We start from the raw sequence: 22,078 nt of genomic DNA on the forward strand, positions 1-22,078 counted from the left end.
GAGGAGTGGACATGCTGGACTCCTTTAAAATGTTGTATGCACTGTTGGTTCTGTGTTGTTGGAAATAGCCCCCGAAACATTTATGGACATAAGCTGAGAGTCTGGGGTGGACCTAAAACATACTTTGCTGTAATCAACTATAGGGTTCTAAATGATTCTCCACACCTTTGATCTGTGTACAGAAGAGACGGAAATGTTTGTCAGTGTTCCCAGAGTTTAGATAACTTGGGGGCCCAGAGGTTTGGTTTTGTTTTGCCCCCAAAGTTAACTGTCTCCTCTCCTCAGTTATCTCCCTCGGCAGGGTCTGCTCCAGGGTGCCTCCCTAGCGCTGGCTGGAAGGTGACCCGCTGACGGCTCAGGAGCTTATCTGCCCGCCCAGGGGGCCCTGCCACCCTCTGAGAAGGCCTGGGAAGGAGGGCTGGGACGTCTGCCCTTTCCCCAGAGAAGCTGCAGCATTGCAGGCCCTCGGGGATTTGGGAGGATGAAAGGAAGGGCAGACCTAAGGCATCCTAGGAAATGCCTCTGGAGACATTTTGGCCTCAAATGGGAAAGAAGAGAAAATTAATAATCATATTCAGGATTTTTATGTTTCTTAATCTGTAACTCAAGACTTTGAACTGCTAACTTTAAATGGCTAAATAAATAGTAGTCCCTGTTTTCTAGAAGTCACCCATTTTCCACAAGGATGTATGATGTCATAGTAGCTCCACAGTATAGGTTCTGGAACCAGACTCCTTGTGGCAAGTCCTGGCCTGGCATTTTACAGCTGTGTATTCTTGGACAGGTTCCTTGACCTGTGATGCCTTGGCTTTTCCATCTGTAAAATGGGCTTAATAATAATACTATCACCTGCCTCATAGGGATGTTGTTCCTTGGCACTTCGCAACTGCTAAATAGGCAAGTGTTTCATGTTATTATTGCAATATTGTGCCAGATGGAGCCTATTTAAACACTTAGCAAATAAAAGTGTAAAAAATTAATTTTTTTTTTGGCCATGTGGCATGTGGTTTCTTAGTTCCTGACCAGGGATCGAACCTGTGGCCCTGGCAGTGGAAGCACATAGTTTTAACCACTGATCACCAGGGAAGTCCCCCAGATGAATAGTTTTTGATGTTTCTTAATTTTCCTGAGGCTCAGAGAGGCAGGTTAGAGGTAACCTATAAGATGTTATGGTTTTGTTTATTTGACACTCAGGTAGAGACTTACGGGGGTTTCCCTGGTGGCTCAGCGGTAAAGAGTCCGCCTGGGATGCAGGAGATGCTAGGAGACGCTGGTTCTCAGGAAGATCCCCTGGAGGAGGGCATGGCAACCCACTGCAGGCAACCCATTCTTGCCTGGAGAATCCCATGGACAGAGGAGCCTGGCGGGCCACAGTCCATCGGGTCACAAAGAATCTGACACAGCTGAAGTGACTTAGCGTGAGCATGAGAGGCCTGCTCAAGGCGAGGCAGCAGAGAGGCAGCCTTTGGCTTGTTCTGTTTTCCCTAGTAGGAAGAGGTGGGACCGTTCGGAGGCATGAGTGATTCTGCCAGGAGCTTAGTGTAGGTGTTGAATCAGAGGTGTGTTGAGACTAGCAGGGAACTGCTGCGTTTCATTTAAATCCTTCCCAAGTGAACCCTTGTTTTTCCAGATACAGAATAACTTTCCATTTTACGTGGAATAAAGTGCTCTGATTCTCACCATCCATTGGATTGGTAAAACAAGCTCACCTGTTGTCACTTGGCAAGTGCATTGTTGCTAAATATACAGACACCTTTAAATTGCTGTGAAGCTGGGACTTCCCTGGTGGTCCAGTGGTTAAGACGTCGCCTTCCAGTGCAAGGCGTGTGGGTTTGGTTCGTGGTCGGGGAGCTAAGATCCCACATACCTCGTGGCCACAAAACCAAATTAGCAAACAGAAGCAATGTTGTAGCAAATTCAATAAAGACTTGCAACATGGACCACATCAAAAAAATCTTTAAAAAATTTCTGTGACGGTATAACTCAGATTAACCCTCAGACTTCTCCATAATATCCACATCTGATGTGAGAAAATTCAAAGCTACAGGGAGTGGACAGCTTCCCCACTGGTGGTGTTCTGGAAAGAGCAGACAAGGGCAGCCTCGGAAGACCCCACGGTGCCGCGAATGTCTCCGTGTGAGTGGTGCGGCAGTGGCTATGGGGCGTCCAGGTGTGACCTCCTGGGCTGGATCCACTGCTCTCCTATTATGAATTGTGTGGCCTTGGGCGAGCTACTGAACCTGCTAGCCTCAGTGTCCAGTTATGGAAAATGAGAGGCGGCCTTGACTCACGGAGTCACTGGAAGGAGTGAGTTATGAGTCTGGAGTGCTTAGCACGGCCGTGCCTGGTCATAGCACCGTGTAAACGTCAGCTACTGTTGTCAGTAGTCAGATGGTGCTCCTTCCTTAATCCCCTGTCCTTGGAGCTCTCAGTGTTCACTGTCCATGAATGTTTTTAGGCCTCTAATTTCTTAAAACTTGGTTCTCATTATTAAAGGGGTCAGATCCTTTTTTCTGGAGAATCCCTTATATAAGGCACATATGTGTTCTAATCAAAGCTCTACTGTGGCTTGTGTGGAACCTTAATAATGGAATGATCGTTTTTATGATTAGAATTGTGTAGTAAGCAGTAAACTTTAGAGAAAAAGATGACCACTTTTTTCTAGATTTTTTTTTTTTCTAACATTCTTAATTTCTCTCCATCAGTCTTGTTCTATGATGGAAATGGTCACACTTGGGTCTTCTGAATTGTCTTTTCAGTATACAGAAGTTTTGTTTCATTTCTCCCAGCTTGAGTAATCACTTGTGTAAGACAATCATCTCCAAATTTCCCCCCAAAAAAGATAGGTCAGTCTTATTAATTATGTACGGTCCCATAGTGATGGACCTGAGGATAACCAGTGGATGGAGTGTTTTTTCCTCCTGTGGTCCCTGCTTCTGGCCTTCCTTAGCACTCATGCCAGCCCATCCCTGGCGTTCAGACTGCTGTGTGCCCTTAGAGAAGGCACCTTTTAACAGTAATGCGCTGTGGTATAGAAATACTATTTTAAAATATATGTTTGTTTATAAATACAGTTGTATTCACAGCTGTAGAATGAAATGAGAAGGGATTTAACCATGTCAAATGCACCATGACACAGTACCAGAAATAAGGCTGCAGTTAGAAATTTGTAAGTTGTTTAGGAGCTGGTGTCTTCTTTCCTCGGGATTATTGCTCAGATGAGACAGGTGTTTGCCTGGGAATTGGTAGCTGCCACGCTGGTCAGGTTTTCCCTTTCCTTTTGTGAAGTGTGTCTTTGTGAAGAGGGGGAGCCCAGAACTGTAATCAGTGCTGGGTAGCTTTCAGTAGCCCCTGAAAGGTTAACGTCCCTTTTTTCTGCCTTGTTTCTGGTATTAGTAATCAAGACTTTAAGCAGAAGTTTGTACTTTTCTCATCCTCTTTCAAAGATATTGTGTGCAGTGCAGTTTTAATGAGCCACAGAAGACCACTGTGGGGGAGAGCCACCATGATGGGATGCTGGTGATGGTCGTGATAGCCTACTTTTAGGAGGCTACTGACTGCTTGGTCTTGTGTTAAGCAGTGTACGTATATCCTCTTATGTAAAACCCCCAACAGCTCTATGAGGGATGCTGCAGAGAGGCCAGGGTTCAACAGCTAGTCACAGGGGCCTGGATTTGGGGGCAGGCCCCTGGCCCCAGACTCTTTGTTTTTAGCCAGCCTTGGTCTTCCACGCCCACTCCTTAAAGCTGGTCAAACCTGTGCAAAGAACTCTAAATGGGACATTCTACGGAATGATGAAAATGCTTACTTTGATGAACCATTTCATTCTAAGCCTGACATCCCTTGTTTTTGACCTTCTTGCTTCTGTGATACAAGAAAGTCCAGGGCTGAGGGAGCAGCTGATAAAAAGTGGAGACATAAAAATAGTTGAGTACCTATTTTCTAGTTAATGGCCTAGTTTGAAGTTTTCCTGAGAAAATTCTCTCTTCTTTGTTTACTTTTTCTTCTTTTAGGACAAATTTTTCTATTTTTTCTACCTCTAGCTTTTCTACTTTTTTCCCTTGCTAGTATCTTCCATATTATTATTAATCAACTCTTAAATGACAGTATTCCTGGAGCTGACTTTGTTCAGTCTTATGGCACAAATCCATAGTTCACTTGTGCTAGGTTGTAACAATGCAGCACAGAGAATTACTTATTCATTTATAATTAAGAACTTGGTTCATGCTGTTTTAAAGAACAATGTTTTATTTCCTTTTCAGTTAGGGAGATAAGAGTCCTTTCTCCAACTCATTTAGTTTGGGAAATCGCTCTCTCTTTCACGCACACATACACACTGACTATTATAAGTGACACAATGACAGAAAAGGATAATGTGGACAGTGTTGGACTCCATATCTCAAAGGATGAGTTATGAAATAAGTAGAACAGCAAAAAAAAAAAAATACAAAAAAAAAAAGTAATACTTCGATAAAGACATACTATTGACTCCTTTCTATTTCTTCTTATTTCTGTAAGTTGGTTTCATCTCTGTTTCCGTTCAGCATTTATAGGCAAACACGATCTGGAGAGACAAGAGAAGGTTTTGTTCCTTAACGTGATGTAGGTTGGCCTGCGTGGTGTGTATATTTCAGTATATTTCAGTATACACAGGCGTACATAGAATTTTAGTATGCCTGTTGTCCTGGATCTCCAAGACAGGGAAGTGAAAGGGTACATAACTCTGTCACTTAGGTGAGACCACTGTAAACCAACCAAACAAAAAACCTTTTGAAAAAAAAAAGCAGAAAATTATTTTTCAGGTTTACAAGGGGCGTCATTTGTAATTTAAACATAGACACTGATGTGGGCCAGTTGTTAGAAGAACCTAAAAATATTGTATATAGCTTTCCGAAGGAGAAGGAAGACCTAGCATCGAGCGTTTTATCATTGTGTTCTTACACACCCAGCAAAGTCCCAGTCAAGCTGTCCCGTTTGCTCAGTGGAGATGTGGAGGTAACTCAGTTTGGTGTGGCTTGGGAAAGACGCTGTGCCTGACACGCGTAAGGATCCTCGTGATGACCGCGTTCACCCTGTAGCTTGTTACTCGATAGAATGTGAATGAAAAGTTAAAGGACAGGTTCCTGGGAATAAGAGATACAGGATACCCAGGGAGGATACCCACCAGTCACCCTCAGAAACTTGTGTCAAAACAGACCGATGCCTTCAGACTAGGGTGGTTCTCAAGTTCTGTTCTTTCTTGGTTTGTAAAAACCTTGATAAAAGAGGTCCTTTGGAAATTGTGGCACTTAAATTTCCTCAGACCGAATTCTAGAAGCGCCTGTAATGAGGGAAGGAATGCAATGGGATGGAGTGGGATAGGGTGGGACGGGGTGAGGATGGATTGCAATTCCCCCATGTTCTTTAATATTCAGGCAGTTAATGTGGGATATGATGCTTGCCTTTTATAATGCTTTACCTTTTTGTTTTCTCTTGCAGATATGACTATATGTGAAGAGTTCTAAAAGACTAAGAACTTAAAACATGTGAAGTTGCCTAGGGAATTATTTTTTATCTTTTATACAATTTCTATGGTAGAGTCTGCAGGCAAGTGGATGAAAGCTAAAAGGGAATATTGTTGCTATGCTGGATACAGAATTCAGTTTGCTTTGAAACAAATTTTGGTTTAAAAAATATCTGATGAAAAATTTTATTCCATATCCAAGGGAGGAAAAGAGCTCATTTTTTTAATCTTCCCAACCGCTGTCCCTCCCAATCCCCCATCTGTGGCCTTGATGTACACACTGCAGTTTCCCCAGTACGATCACGATGTACAGTGGAACTATTTGTGTACGGTCTGAGCTAATGCTCAGGGTGTGTGTGTGCACGCGTGTGTGTGTACGCGTCTGCGTACCTGTACTTCTGTTCCCTCAACCCTTGGATCTCAATTTTGTTACTGGTTGTAAGACGATCCTCTTACAGTTTAACTGTAATAGAAAATAAAAGATGCATCTTCGGTGGTGAAGGCTCCTTGAAGACGTAGTCTAGCCCTGGGTACTTGATCCCCCCCAAGAGATTATGGACTCAGAGGGCACCAGATGCTAGACTTTGGATTCGGGGACCAGAAATCGGCACTGACCTGCTACCAGCATGCCTCTCCTAGGTCACTTATAAAATACTGAGTTTCTTTGTTTTTTTTAACTCAAGCTAAGCAAATCTTATTTAGCCATTGGATAAGGGGAAAAATGGTTTAAAGTCACTATAAAAAAGTCTAGTTTTGATAACTCAAGACCAAAAGAAAACAATCTCCACTTCTGATGTAAGATGGGCCCGCACCTTCCTCTGGTATGTTTTCCTTGGTGTTCTTCCTGTTCTCCATCTTGTAACTAGTGCCTGTTTATAAAGGATTCTTGAGGGTTACTTTCTCCTACAGGCCTGGAATACACCACTTAAAAAAAAAAAAACAACAACTGTGACGTTTACAGAACATCTGAAAGAACACAGAGGTGAAGGAAGTAGTATATTTACGGTAGGTCTGAGCCAAGAAGAAAGGAGTCCAGAAGCAGGGACTTCTCCAAGACCTGCCACCCTGTCAGTATTGCTGTGGTGCCTCGGGGCACTTCCTTTATTGCAAAAAGAAAACACAGTTCTCATTTACTCCCAAAAGATAATTCTTATGAAAATGTAAAGTATTTACTGTAAATATACTCATTCCATTCTTTTTCTGGCACCAGACTAAAAATTTCTAACCTTTTAAGTGAATGGTAGGTTCAGTTTCATGTGAATTTTTGCTGCCAACTAATTAAAAGGTGTACGTGTGCATGCATATACACAGTGGACCAGGAGAAGGCAATATGGAAATAAATATCACTGTGCTCCAGAAAGTAGCAGTATCAGAATTTTTGGGGGGAGGTGTGCATTAGTATAAATAATATACATGCAGTCTAGACCAGTAGTTTTATAAAAAGGACTCATTTTTTGTTTTAAAAATATCATGCCCTCAAAATGATGAGGGATAAAGGGTAAGATATTCTTCAGCTTTAATTATTTTTTAATTTTATTCAGGTCAGAGCACTTTTTTAAATAACAATATAACAGGCAAGAAAATACTCAAAATATTTAAAATTGTATTTATACCAAGAGTACATATGTTTTAAATATTTTCTAATACTTGAGTAGTTGCTGTCTGACTGGCTTCCAAATATGCCAAGAGTTAAGCATTCAATATTTTCAACATATGCGCTTTTTACTGGTTTATATTATCTAATAAGAATCCTTAAGTGTCCCCAGTGCAACTGATGTTTACAGGCCGTTTGTGTTTTTCCTCCTTCTTTAGGAGGCTTGGGGAGCCACAACAAAGTTACTGTATAAAACACTAATGATGGACTAACTTCTGATGTAATAAATGAGTCGGCTACCACCTCGATGTAAAAATTTGTAAAGGGAATTTTTCACCATTTTTGAGTGTTACATGTATTTTTAACTGTCTGGTTTGTACTTCTACAACTTTTGTACTACCAAAGAAGAGTTAAAAATAAAAATGTTAAACGCAGGGAGCTGTTTTTGAATGATCCAATTGTTGGTGCCTTGGGTGCTGAAAAGTACAATTGTGGTTGGTATAATTTATCAAGCTTAATGTCACAGTGCCCATTTTCTTATGTCTAAATTGTCAAGTGATCACTTGGCTGACTTTCCTCATTGGGTTCTTCCTCTTCCCATAATGATATCACCCCTTGATTATTATTTTGTTTAAGTCTGGAGATAATTTTGGATGTATGGAACAATTGCAGAAGCCATACAGAGAGTTCTTGTATACTCTTCACCCCACTTTCCCGTATGGTATCATCTTACATAACCATTAAACATGATCAAAGCTAAGAAATTAACATCAGTATAACACTATGAATTAAGTCACAGCATCATTCCAGTCTCACCAGTTATCCCATTAACATCCTGTTCTGTTCCAGATGGCCCACCGCATTTAGCCCTTGGCTTCCTTAGTCTCCTCTGACCTGTGATTGTCTGTCAGTTTTTCAGGATCGTCACATGTTAGGGGGTACTCATCTGTTATCTTATAGAATGCCCTTCAACCTAAGTGTGCCGGCTCTTTCTCCTGATTAGACCGAGGGTCTGCATTATAGAAAGGATGCCTTTCCTCTTGCTCCGTATTGGGGGGCTGTTGGGGGAGGACGTGAGGTCGGTATGTATCACTAGGGATGTCAGCTTCCACTGTTTGACCCAGGTGGTGGCCACCAGCGTTCATTTCTATGAAGTCACTAGTTTTCCCTTTGTAGTGAATAAGTTTTTGAGGGGAGAGACTTTGAGATTGGGGCTTCCCAGGTGGCACAGGGGTAAAGAAACTGCCTGCCAGTGTGGGAGATACAAGAGATGTGGGTTCGATCCCTGGATCGGAAAGATCCCCTGGAGAAGGAAATGACAATCCACTCCAATATTCTTTCCAGAAAAATTCCATGGACAGAAGGCCCTGGTGAACTATGGTCCACAGAGTTTCAAAAAATCAGACTCAACTGATCGTGCATGGGCACATCCTATTTCTGCTTAAACTTTCTCCCTTTAATTTTTACCACGTCTTAGTTTATTAGGGCTCCTATAAAAAACAGGTGGTGGCCTAAAACAGCAAAAGTTTATTCTTTCACAGTTGAGGAAGCAAAAGCCTGACTGTCCCACGGCCCATCTTCCCTCTTGGTGCTTGCTGGCAGTCATTGGCGTTTCCGGATCTGTAGCTGCTTTGCTCCAGGGTCTGCCTGTCTTCACAGGGACATCTCTGTGCGTGGGCCTCTGTTCACGCATCTTCTCATGGGGACACCAATCACTGTATGGATATAGGACCCTTTGTAATCGAGGATAACTGCGTTTTGATTACATTTGCAAAGACCCCGATTCCAAATACTGTCAATCATCTCCACAGGAACCTGGAGTTAGAACTTCAACCTATCTTTTTAGGGGACACAGTTCAACCCCCTACACCATCCGCTGGTGGGTCTTGCCTGCAGCTGTTTTTACTGTGGGAGGGACTCTTTCAGGTCGGTGGCGGTGACCTTTTGATATGGCTCCTTCTCTTTATTTCGTCTTCACTTTCTCTCTATCCCTTTTGCCCTCTCTACCTTTCTGGATACCACAAGATGCTCCAGGCTCATCTCCTCTTGTGCTTTCCTTGTCTCAGCCTTGGAATCCACCACTAATCAAGGAGCTCTGGCTCCCTTTATTGGAGAAAGGTGTTCAGAAGTAGAGATCAGAGTGCTAGATGTGCCCATTGATGCTGGGGTGTCACTGCTTCCAGGCACGCATACACACACACACACACACACACACACACACACTGCTAACCTCCACATGTACACCTCGTTATGTAACTTTTTTGTTTTCTTCTGGCCGTACCATATGGCATGCGGGATCTCAGTTCCTCAATCAGGGATCAAATGTGTGCCTTTTATAGTGGACTGCCAGGGAAGTCCCAATGTAACTATCTTTATTTTTTTTTAATTTTATTTATTTATTGACTGTGTTGGGTCTTCATTGCTGCTTGGGCTTTTCTCTAGTTGCAGCAAACGGGACCACTCTCTAGTCATGGAGCACAGGCTTCTCACTGTGCTGGCTTCTCTTGTTACAGTGCACAGGCTCCAGGGCTCACAGGCTTCAGTACCTGTGGTTAGCGGGCTCTGGAGCACAGGTTCAATAGCTATGGCACACGGACTTGGTTCCTCAAAGGCATGTGGGATCTTCCTGCACCAAGGGTAGGACCCATGTCTCCTGCATTGGCAGGTGGATCCATTCATTACCACTGAGCCACCAAGGAAACCGTCTGTGTAACTATCTTTAGAACAAAATAACTGTCACCTCTGACCCCAGTCTAGCTCCCCAGGCTTCCCTCTAAACTTCCCACTTTCCCTCTTGGTAATTTTTCTCCAACAATAAAGAAACCTGGCTCTTATGATCTATGATCTTTTTACATCTGTATCAACCCTAGCATATGTACAAAGTAGTTTGAATATAGACCCCTAAAGAAATAGATTTCCAACGAGAGCACCATGCCATGTACTATTCTTCTAGTTTTGAGCCTTAGAAAATCCAGCCAGAAGCCCATTAGCCGAAATTACTTAGGTCAGCACCTTCGTTCCCCACCCCTTGGGCATGGTTATGCGGTTCACTTTTAACAGAGTCATTTGTCATCGTCTGCATTCCATCTTCCCTTCATATCCAGGTTAAGTTTCTTAAAATTTATGTACAGCAAACTTTACTCTTTGTGGTGCCTCATTGGGTTCTGACTTTGAATTTTCATGTGTGTCTGTGTGTGTTTTCCTTGAAATTGAGATCAGTTAACACTTATGCTAAGGAAGTGGAAAAGCTAATTTTATAATTTTCAGCTCATGAAAACCAGGAAACCTAGAATGTATGCATGAGGGAGGATGTTAGGACTCCCCCCCCAACCCAATCTCTCATTTTGGAAAGGGGTCATTTGAGGTTACAGGTTTTGTTCTTAATCAGCAATTTGATATCCTCTCTAGGATCTTTCCTAGGATTCAACTCTCTCTGGACACAGTAGGTCCTGGTGAAAGTGCCAGGGAGACTGAGGGTCCGTGGCCCTGAATGCTTCTGCACTTCTTTCTCAAAATCAGGCCTTGAGGCTTCCTCCACCCTGATCTGACACAGTGGACGCATGGAGGGACACTTCCTTTCCTCCCACCAAGGACAGCAGGACGGTGATGCTTTGGGAGTGGGGTTCCGCCAGTAAAGCGTTTGGCTGCGGTCAAAGGAGACTCCGTTTTGCTTCCAAGGTCCTTGCCAGTTCTTAAATCCTGACCCTTTTGTCTGTGGGGCAGCTTCTGTCCAGGGCTTGCTTCCTTCATTCCTCGTCTTCCCAGGGCCATTCTCCGGGACTGTTCTCAGCTCTCTGGAGGTCCCTCATGGTGGATCCAAACGTCTGAAAGGACACCCGGGACTCTGACCCCGGCGTCCTGTAACCGCCCAGCGGGTGTCGCTGCCCACCGGATTCAGCTGCTGTCCTGCCTGTTGGCGTCCGCCGCTCGCAGAGCGGGCATTCGCGCCCTCTGCCGGCCGAACGCGAGAACTGCAGGCGGCCAGCTTCGCCCTTTGTTGATGGTGGGGACCTTCTCTCAGGGCCTGGAGCTCAGAAAGTATATAGGCATGATTTCATGATGATTTGCTGAATGAATGAATGAATAAAAGTCTGCTTTAAAAAGATGAAAGATTATCATTCACTATTTTATGGGAGTAAAAATTTGGATTTTTCTTCACTCCTTTTCTGACGCCAGCTGATCTCTCTTGTCTTTCTCATAGGAAAGCCCGTTTCTTACCTAGGAACTTGCTCTCCTGCATGTGTGACCTTGGATGCTGGTAGAAATCACTGAGTTCCACTTTGAAGGGAACCCCGTTCCCTGAATCCTGCCCTGGAAGTGGTGTGTGTATATAAGTAGTGTGGACCCAGAGAAGTAGCTTGGTCTTTGCTCCTGGCTCTGACGCTCACGGTGGTGTAGTGTTGGGAAACTGCCTTATCTCTGAGATACAGTTTCCTCATCTGTAAAATGATCCGTCTCACAGGATTTTTAAGGACTAGAAATATGCGTGCAGAGTCATGGGGCCTGCCATGATCTCCACATTCACTCTGATGATGAGCGCTGTCATTGTCAACAGCCAGGCTTGGTAGGGTCTGTGTGTTTCTGTCCCACCAGAGCTGGTCAGAGTGGCCTGGGCAGAGTCTCAGCACACAGAATTCTCTCCAGGTGTAGAGCTGAGCCAGGAAAGTTCTTGCTCTGAGTCTGAGCCACAGTTAGAGTTCAAAACCCTCACGGAAGAAGCATGGAATAGAGGAGAGTCCATATTTTGAGGAGGCAGAGCACAGGGGTAGAAGAAAGATCTGAGGGGACTTCCCTGGTCATTCTGTGTGGACTCTGCACTTCTACTGCAGGAGGTCTGGGTTCGATCCCTGGTCAGGGAACTAGAGCCCATATCCTGCAACTGAAAAAAAAAAAAAAAATCCCACATGCTGCATCTAAGACTTGGCACAGCCAAAATAAATAAAACAAATATTTAAAAGAAAAAGATAAAAAGATCTGAAGATGAAGTGGTAGTGTGTGTAAGGGGCAGCTAGAACTCCTCCAGGCCAGCGCCTCTGCTTTCTGTGAATGGTGCCATCTTTCCTGGAGAACACTTCTCCTCCCTCTTAGGACATAGGCAGGTGGCCCACTCTCTGACCACAGCTGGATGAGACTGAGGTGGGCGCACGGCCATCTGTGACCTGGCCCAACGGGGTCTCTTCCTGGGATATTTAACAACTGGAGCTGAAGAAAGCGGTTCATCTCTCTGGCAGCTAAAGCTGGCGGAGGCCGTGCTCCCTGACGTGCTGAGGAAGCCCGTCTGAAGAAAGGACAGGAACACGCCGAGGGAAGAGAGGCAGCCCTGGCTTCTCTCAAGGCCCACATGCAGCTGCCCCGAGGCTCAGCTGCCCGTCTGAGTTTTACGACCATTCCAAGAACATTTCTCTTTGGCCTTACCTCGTGTGTGTAGAGTTTCTATCACTTGCAACAACCACCACAAAACCCCACAGGCAATGCGATTATTTACAGAGAAGCAGATCCGTGAGGGGGATCAGAGCCACACGGCCAGTGGAGCCCTGGTCTCCAGTCTTCAGCGGAGACCGCCCAGCGCCGCTCTGGATTCACAGTTGGGGGCCCTGGCCCTTGTAGCTTCTGTTCTGAAATGCTCATGCAAACCCTCTCCCGACTTCACCGCCTTGGGATGACCTCCCTCCCCCATCTGTCTTTGATCTGCTGCAGGGCGTGTGACCTAGCTCCCTTCAGAGCACAGCTTTGGCATTCAGATGACTTGACTTCTGACCTTAAGGTTTTCAGATCTCAATCTTCTGACTACAGACTGAAGATAATATGTGTCTTTTTAGGGTGGTCATGAGGATTCCACAAGCTTGGGCAGGTAGTGCTGTTAGCACTGAACTTCTCTGGTGGTTCAGTGGTAAAGAATCCTGCAATGCAGGAAATGCAGGAGACATGGGTTCGATCCTTGGGTCGGCAAACTCCCCTGGAGGAGGAAATGGCAACCCACTCCAGTATTCTTGCCTGGAGAATCCCATAGACAGTGGAGCGCAGTGTGCTATAGTCCACGGGGTTGCAGAGTCGCGACTGAAGCGACTGAGCGTGCATGTACGCACTTAGCAGGGGGCTGGATACAACCAGCACTCACTCAATGAACTGCCTCAGTTCAGTCCAGTCACCCAGTCATGTCTGACTCTTTGCAACCCAAGAGACTGCAGCATGCCAGGCTTCCCTGTCCACCACCAACTCCTGGAGCTTCTCAAACTCATGTCCATTGAGTCAGTGATGCCATCCAAACATCTCATCAGCTTCAGCATCAGTCTTTCCAATGAATATTCAGGACTGATTGCCTTTAGGGTTGACTGGTTTGATCTCCTTGCTATCTGAGGGACTCTCAACAGTCTTCTCCAACACCACAGTTCAAAAGCATCAATTCTTCGGTGCTCAGCCTCTTTTATGGTCCAACTCACATCCATACACGACTACTGGAAAAACCATAGCTTTGACTAGACGGATCTTTGTTGGCAAAGTAATGTCTCTGCTTTTTAATATGCTGTCTAGGTTTGTCATAGCTTTTCTTCCAGGGAGCAAGCATCATTTCATGGCTGCAGACACCATCTGCAGTGATTTTGGAGCCCAAGAAAGTAAAGTCTGTCACTGTTTCCATTGTTTCCCCATCTATTTGCCATGGAGTGATGGGACCAGTTGCCATGATCTTTGTTTTTTGAATGTTGAGTTTTAAGCCAGCTTTTTCACTCTCCTCTTTCACTTTCATCAAGAGGCTCTTTAGTTCATCTTCACTTTCTGCCATAAGGGTGGTGTCATCTTCATATCTGAGGTTGTTGATATTTCTCCTGGCAATCTTGATTCCAGCTTGTGCTTCATCCAGTCTAGAATTTCACATGATGTACTCTGCATGTAAGTTAAATAAGCAGGGTGACAATATACAGCCTTGATGGACTCCTTTCCCAATTTGGAACCAGTCCATTGTTCCATGTCCAGTTCTAACTGTTTCGGCTTGACCTGCATACAAGTTTCTCAGGAGGCAGGTAAGGTGGTCTGGTATTCCCATCTCTTTAAGAATTGTCCACAGTCTTTTGTGATCCACACAGTCAAAGGTTTTAGCATAGTTAATGAGGCAGAAGTAGATGTTTTTCTGGAATTCTCTATTTTTTTCCTTTGATGCAACAGATGTTGGCAATTTGCTCTCTGGTTCCTCTGCCTTTTCTAAATCCAGTTTGAACATCTGGAACTTAGCATGGGGCTGGATACAGCCAGCACTTATTCAATGGGCTGCCTCAGAGTTGCTCAATTCAGCTCCTCTTAGGAAATGGCAACCCACTCCAGTACTCTTGCCTGGAAAATCCCATGGACGGAGGAGCCTGGTAGGCTACAGTCTATGGAGTCGCAAAGAGTTGGACATGACTGAGCAACTTCACTTAGTGAAATAAATGATACAGTGATGAAAGTTTGACCATTTGAGTGTGGGTTCTTGATGTTTCTACCGCATTCATATTGCTTAATGTTGAAGATAGATCTAGGGTGGGGGTGGGATTGGTGAATAGGAGAAATTGGGTAACAGAAGGAACTTCTGACATTCTTTCTGGCCCACATTCTTCTGGAACCAGACCAAATACCTTCAGTGAGAGAATTACCTCATTACTCTGATGTTAAATGGACCCAGATCTATAAGACAAACGGTGTGCTCTTTCCCTGCGTGTTCAGCCTGTCATTTTATCTTATCACTGTTAGGATAAGACACGAATGTAGGGCTCCTCTGGTGGGTCAGTGGTAAAAAATCCGCCTGCCAGTGCAGGAGATGTGGGTTTGATCCCTGATCCAGGAAGATCCCACATACCACAGAGCAACTAAGCCTGTGAGCCACAACTCTGACCCTGTGCTCTGGGGCCCATGAGCTGCAACTACTGGGTCCAGGAGCCACAACTAGTGAAGCCCGTGCACCCTAGAGCCTGTGATCTGTAACAGGAGAAACCACGGCAATGAGAAGCCTGCACGCCACAGCTAGAGAGAAGGCCCTGCTGTCCGCAACTAGAGAAAAGCCTGTGCAGAAGTGAAGACCCAGCACCGCCAAAAGTTAAAAAAAAAAAAGAGAGAGAAAGAGATGAATGTGGCATAGCCTTAAAAAGACCTTGATTTCTTTTTCTTTGCAAGTTAATCTGTCAAGAAATTATAGAGAAAATACCAAAGAAAACAATGCCTCTGAAATAACTAACCAACACTACCAAACTCAAGATTTCTAGCTTGCATTAAAAGTGCATTTTACTTAATATAGATGTATTTGTGGCAAGGGAGGATAAAAGAAATAGATCAGTTTTAATGCCTCAAACAGCATGACTTAAAATTGGAACTAGGCATAAATTACCGTGTCTTCTCCAATGGTTAAATGATGCAAATAATTAAAATAAATGATAATGATGAGAATAAAAATAAATTAAATTTGAAGTGCCTCCAATGTGCCTGTTTGCCTTGAGATGATGTTAGTAATGTAGGTAGAAAGGGATTTGAAGGGTTTAGAAACTGTTTAATATTATTAGAAGTGGTGCAGAAAGCTTCAGTAGTCACAGAAATCAAAATTTAGTTATTTAAAAAAAGTGTAAGTGCTACTAATAAAAAAGCGGTCCAGTGTGAGATGACCTTCACTGGGTAATAAAATCACGTCTTGCGTTTACTATTTACCTGGTGCCAAGTGTGTGCTAAGCACTTCATATCCTGTGTCTTCTGTAAGGCGCATTACAGACCAAGGGAGGCACAGCCACCGCTTCCATTCTACAGGGGACAAAACTGAGGAAGGGACTCTCAGGTCACTCTGTATTGGTCATTCATGTCATCACTGTAAAAACATAAATATTATTAATAGTAGACAACATCGGAATTTTACAGATAAGGCCTTGACTAAATTTTCAACTCATTATTAAACTCTTCCTCAGAACCAAAAAAGCCACTTTCTTTCCTAATTGACAGTATATATAAGTTTATTTGCTAAGAGAGGGCCTCCCTGGGAGCTCAGACAGTAAAGAGTCTGCCTGCAATGTAGGAGACCTGGGTTCAATGCCTGGGTTGGGAAGATCTCCTGGAGAAGGAAATGGCTACCCACTTCAGTATACTTACCTGGAGAATCCCATGTTCAGGAGAGCCTGGTGAGCCCCAGTCCATGGGGGTCACAAAGAGTGGGACATGACTGAGTGACTAATACTTGCTTTTCTAAAATTGGATGTCCTCGCTTCCACCACCTTGGTTTGATTCAGCTCTTCTTTTATCCTGATGGCAACAAGCTGTCTCCAAAGAGAGGTGGTACTATGTTTTCCTAAAAAGGACCAGCTTGTTGTTCAATCTGATTTCAGTTGAGATTCTGCCCCTGACTGTCTGTGTGACCATGGCTGAGTTAGATAGCTTTTTTGAGCCTCCATTTTCCCATCTGTGAAATGGGGATAACCATACCTACAACTCATAGGGTTATGGTAGACTTAAGCAAGATAATGCATATGCAGAACTTAAACTATGATAACTGCTTAATACATGTTTTTTTTTTTTTTGAAGTTAAGCTATATTTGCACCTATAAGTGCTGGAGAGGATATGGAGAAAAGGGAACCCTCTTGCACTGTTGGTGGGAATGTAAATTGATACAGCCACTATAGAGAACAGTGTGGAGAGTTCTTAAAAAAAATTAGGAATAAAACCAAAATATGACCCAGCAACCCCACTACTGGGCATATACCCTATGAAAACCACAGTTCTACAAAACACATGTACCCCAGGGTTCATTGCAGCACTATTTACAATAGCCAGGACATGGAAGCAATCTAGATCTCCATGACAGATGAATGGATAACGAAGTTGTGGTATATATATATATATAATGAAATATTACTCAGTCATAAAAAGGAAGGAATTTGAGTCAGTTCTAGTGAGGTAAATGAACCTAGAGTCTGTTATACAGAGTGAAGTAAGTAAAAAAGAAAAACAAGTATCAAGTGTTAACCTATATATATATGGAACCTAGAAAAATGGTACTGATAAACCTATTTTTCAGGGCAGCAATACAGATGCAGACGTAGAGAACAGACTTGTACACAGTGGAGGGAAGCGGAGGGTGGATGAATTGAGAGACTAGCATTGAAACATATCCATTACCACGTGTAAAACAGACAGCCAGTGGGGATTTGTTGTATGATGCAAGGAGCGCAACCCAGTGCTCTGTGACATCCTAGAGGGATGGGATGGAGTGGGAGAGACGGGAGGAAAGTTCAAGAGGAGGGGACATGTGTATCCTATGGCTGACTCATGTTGATGATATGTATACTTATGGCTGATTCATGTTGATGTATGGCAGAAACCAGCTCAACATTGTAAAGCAATCATCCTCCAATTAAAAATAAATTTAAAAAATTACCCGATGGCTCAGTGGGAAAGAATCCTCCTGCCATTGCAGGAGACGTGGGTTTGATCTCCGGGTCGGGAGGATCCCCTGGAGAAGGAAATGGCAACCCACTGTAGTATTCTTGCCTGGGAAATCCAATGGACAGAGGAGCCTGGCGGGGTACAGTCCAAGGGGTCACAAAAGAATCAGACACGACTTACTGACTAAACAACAACAAGGACAATAAATTAAAAAAAGAAAAAAAAAACTTAAGAAAATTGAAAAACAAAAAACCAAAAATCTTAACTTGATGGCTCTCAGAAATTCTTACTGAATAAAATTATTGTATCAATAATTGTATGATTTGTCAAATTATTTTGAAAGTGTCTTTGCAGATACTTTTTTTGTTATAAAATTTTCACCTATAACTTTCAGTGTAAATGCTGTAACAGTCTTTGGTTTGTCTCCTGCCCAATGATTGATGTCATGAAGATCTTGGAACCTATGATCACATGGCTTCATAAATGGGTGATTAAAAACTTTTGATCCTGTTCTAGGCATCAACATTTAAGACAGGGAGAGTACAGTAGTTAATGAGAAGAGACCAGCAACTCTCTTTGGCCTGTAAAAATCTTCACTTGTTTATATAAGAACCAAGGTCTATATGTGCCAATCTTGATGGCTTTAGGACTATTCTGGAGAATTAAAAAGGGATTGAGTAGGACCTGGAAATGAAATTATTTTTGTGGGATTTTTTTAAGGTTAGTAACTGGATGTCAAGGGAAAACTTCATGGTTTTGTTTTTAAAATAACAAAGATCCTCACTCAACAAATACTCTAATCAGCTTGGTCAGTCATGTGAATTGGGAATGTGTAGTTCTGATAAGGCATGTGAGTAAAATTCTTTGTCTATCTTCTGGTCTCTGGGTCATATTTTACCCTTGTTTTGTATTAACTATTCCAAAATGGTTAAAGGCAGAAAATACAGAAGTCTTCCAAAAAACTAAGCTCAGAGTGGTATTGGGGTGTGCTTTCACATCTGCTTGTATTTTGTTCTAAGTGTATGGTCACATGCCTGTGTAGGCTGTATATCTTGTCAAAAATCTTAGTCCAGTTTTGTCTGTTTAGAGTGTTTTCATACATAGTTCATTTGGGCTTCTAAATCAGGGGTTTTCAAAGTAGGGTTCACATAGCCCAGGGGTGTGGGGTGAGTGTATTAAAACCTGGATTGATATTTGTTATTTCAATGTTGTTGCTATTGTCACTAAGTCATGCCCGCCTCATTGCAACCCCAGGGACTGCAGCCTGCCAGGCTCCTCTGTCCTCCAGCATCTCCCAGTTCTACAAAGTATATGACACAGTACCAGAAGACAGAAATTTGTACACGTACTTCTATTAGGGGTAGGAGTGTGACATTTTTTGTTGATAGCTGGTGCAAGATCAAAAAGATGAAGCAAGCCCCGCTCTGGTCTCCATGTGTCTCCAAGTGTGGCTGGAGAAATGTTCCCATCTACGCTGCAGATGCCGGGGCCTCACCCAAGACCTGCTGAATCCAAGTCTCTGAGAGCTGGGACCCAGAAACTTACTTTTGTAAAATGAGCACACTCAAATTTGAGAACGTCTGCTTTCCACTGGACATGTAGTAGTGATCCCCATTTCACAGATGAGGAAACTGAGGCACCGAAAAGTTAAGCAACTTAAACCGAAGGTCATACAATGAGCAAGAGGCACAGGCTGATTCCACCCTAGGTTGATTAAAAAAGAAGTGCGTGAGTGTGAGTGCCCAGCCCGTGCTGTGTCGTCAGAACCTTTGAACACCCGGAGGTCACCGCCCAAGGCTGCAGGGGTTTTAACTGCAGAGGCAACCCCCTTGTACTTTTTCTAACAAGAGGAGCCAAGAGAAAAGTGACATCAGAGTCTCAAGTCACAAATATACATCCTTTCTTTTCTTGCCTCTCCAGGATTTGAAAGATTGAATTCAAGATGACTGAAAAGTGTGGTCAGCCAAGTTTCCTACTGCTTGGCCCCAAACATTGGTTTTCTTAAGGTTTTTGCCTCAATTTGGGTGTAAGTTCCTCAGGGTAACCTGCTCTTGTGATGGAGACCAAACTTCCACTGGATACTCAGTTCCACTCCACGCCCATCTTCCCAAGGACCACCAAGCAGCCTCCTTATTCAAATGGAGACGGGCCATCTGAGTGAGGAAGTGAAAATGTCAGTCGCTCAGTCGTGTCTGACTCTTTGTGACCCCATGGACTATTACAGACTGCCAGACTTCTCTGTCCATGGGATTCTCCAGGCACGAATACTAGAATGGGTTGCTATGCCCTCCTCCAGGGGATCTTCCCAACCTAGGGATTGAACCCAGGTCTCCCACATTGCAGGTGGATTCTTTACCATCTGAGCCACCAGGGAAGACCCTGAGTGAGGAAGGTGAATAATAAACATAATTTTCTCTGTCATATTCATCCAGACAGTGCTTCCACAGCCCTGCATTCATACCTTTATCACAACATATTCCAACCAAATAGTTAGCATTCAGAATCTTAATCAGCTGCATGATGTCTCTTCCACTATATGTGAAGAGCTTTTAGTCTTTCATTCAACAAATAGTGTACTGAGTACTCACTTTGTGCCTACACTATCCTAGATCTGGGCAAAAGGTATGTACTATAGTCACTTTAGTTGGGAAGAAATGCTAATAGTCAATGCCAAGCAACTAGCTTGAATGTGCTGGTAAGAATCATTCATAATGGGCATATTTAATAGATTTGCCTAAAATGTTGTCTCTTAGAGTGCTTCAAAAGTTAGCCTATTACATGTCTACTATAACCTAACACATTGGAGGAACTTACAGGCTTAGTAAACAAATGAATGAGTAATTTACCCCCATAAATTAACACAAAAAGTGTCTACCATGAAAAACAAATGCCTGCTTGTCTCTTTAATCATCACCAGCTCTAAAATAGCAGGTTTTAAAGTGAATGAGGTTTAATCTGGAAGCAAAAAAGAACAGAGAGCAAGAATTCCCACATTTTCATCATATAGACTCATTGGACAAATAGGAGTCCCATTGGTGAGTAAAGTTCAAATTCAAGGCCAGGGGCCACATTCTTATGTCTGCACACAGATTACAAAACTAAGGAAGTCAGATCTATACTCACGTACTTGCTTTTGGTGCCTCCTTCATTCTTCCTAAGGCCTCCCATTGGGAGATACTGATGAAGAGTTAAGATGAGAAGGGGTGGGGGGGTCAAGATAGGAACAGGGAATTAAGCAGTATACTCTGTATAAAATAAATAAGCTACAAGGACATAATGAACAATATAGGGAATATAGCCAAACTTTTATAATATTCATAACTACAGATGGAGTATAACCTTTACAATTTTTAAATAACTTTGTACACCTGAAACATATAATATTGTACATCAATTATACTTCAATTTAAAAAAAGACTGGGGGGAGGAGCTAAGATGGTGGAGGAATAGGACAGGGAGACCACTTTCTCCCCTACAAATTCATCAAAAGAACATTTGAACACTGAGCAAACTTCACAAAACAACTTCTGATCGCTAGCAGAAGACAGCAGGCACCCAGCAAAGCAGCCATTGTCTTTGAAAGGAGGTAGGACAAAATACAAAAGATAAAAAGAGAGACAAAAGAGCTAGGGACGGAGACCCGTCCCAGGAAGGGACTCCTAATAGAGAAAGTTTCCAAACACCAGGAAACCCTCTCACTGGCAGGTCTGGGAGAAGTTTTCGAATCTCAGAGGGCAACCTAACTGGGAGGAAAAATAAATAAAACCCACAGATTACATGCCTAAAAGCAACTCCCAGCAGAAAAGTACCCCAGACGCCCGCATCCGCCACCAGCAAGTGGGGGCAGAACGGAGAGGAGCGGGCGGCATTGCTTAGGGTAAGGACCGGGCCTGAGTGCCCTGAGGGCAATCGGAGGGAAATAACATGAGATAGCAACTTAAACTGTGGGCTAGCAAGAGAGAGAGAGAAAATTAACCTGCCCGAACACACTGCCGGCCGTTTGCAGAACAAAGGGACTGAGCAATTCCAGAGAAGAGCTAGCCGGCGGCAGACCGGCCCAGCCCCGCCGGAGGCAGGGGGGAGGGGAAAGGGGCAAACTCGGCCCCAGAGACGGCACCCCTCCCACACTGCAAACAGGCCTCCAGGTTCTAACCAGAGACTTCCTGAGATTCTGGATGGTCGACATCCGCTGGGAGGGTCGTGGCTAGAGGCCAACTCCCAAGAATAGACACAAGGCGCACTCACCGGACTGGCACGCGGGGAAACTGAGGCTGGGACCACAGAGGGGAGAAGGCGCCCCGCACCCAGGGAGAGTGCGCACGTCAAGCTCCTGACTGCTTGAGCCGCTCAGGCCGGGGAAGGCACAAAACGCAGGCCCAAACGAGTCCGCGCTTTTGTGGAGTACCCGAAAACTGGAACCGCATGCAGTGCAGGGCACGCTCCATATAGAGCAGCCGGGAGCCTGAGCAGTGTAGACAGGGAAAGCACACATCCGTGAGCGGGGCAAACCCAGTGTGGCCGGAACACGGTGAGTGCTCCCCACACACAGCGATATCTGTCTGCAGCGCCCCGCCCTCCCGTAGCAGGACTG

At 44.0% G+C, this 22,078-nt stretch overlaps 1 protein-coding gene and 1 long non-coding RNA gene across 2 annotated transcripts in view; one reads left to right on the forward strand and one right to left on the reverse strand.

Annotated features, from left to right (window-relative positions):
- The window catches only part of RELL1 (RELT like 1), a 75,710-nt gene extending 68,179 nt beyond the window's left edge, over window positions 1–7,531 (forward strand). The window contains exon 7 of the mRNA XM_043438412.1: window positions 5,479–7,531. Within this exon, the coding sequence (XP_043294347.1) occupies window positions 5,479–5,484 (6 nt within the window). The 3' untranslated portion in view covers window positions 5,485–7,531. The remainder of the gene's footprint in view (window positions 1–5,478) is intronic.
- Window positions 7,532–8,688: 1,157 nt separating this feature from the next.
- Window positions 8,689–21,784, reverse strand: LOC122422142. The gene is made up of 3 exons (XR_006263740.1): window positions 21,733–21,784; window positions 15,765–15,918; window positions 8,689–8,812 (listed from the first exon to the last, which is right to left on the reverse strand). It is a non-coding gene; the product is annotated as an uncharacterized LOC122422142 (long non-coding RNA).
- Window positions 21,785–22,078: the final 294 nt, after the last annotated feature.

This window comes from Cervus canadensis, chromosome 19 (assembly GCF_019320065.1).
Source record: "Cervus canadensis isolate Bull #8, Minnesota chromosome 19, ASM1932006v1, whole genome shotgun sequence".
In the NCBI taxonomy this organism is placed as follows: Eukaryota; Metazoa; Chordata; class Mammalia; order Artiodactyla; family Cervidae; genus Cervus; species Cervus canadensis.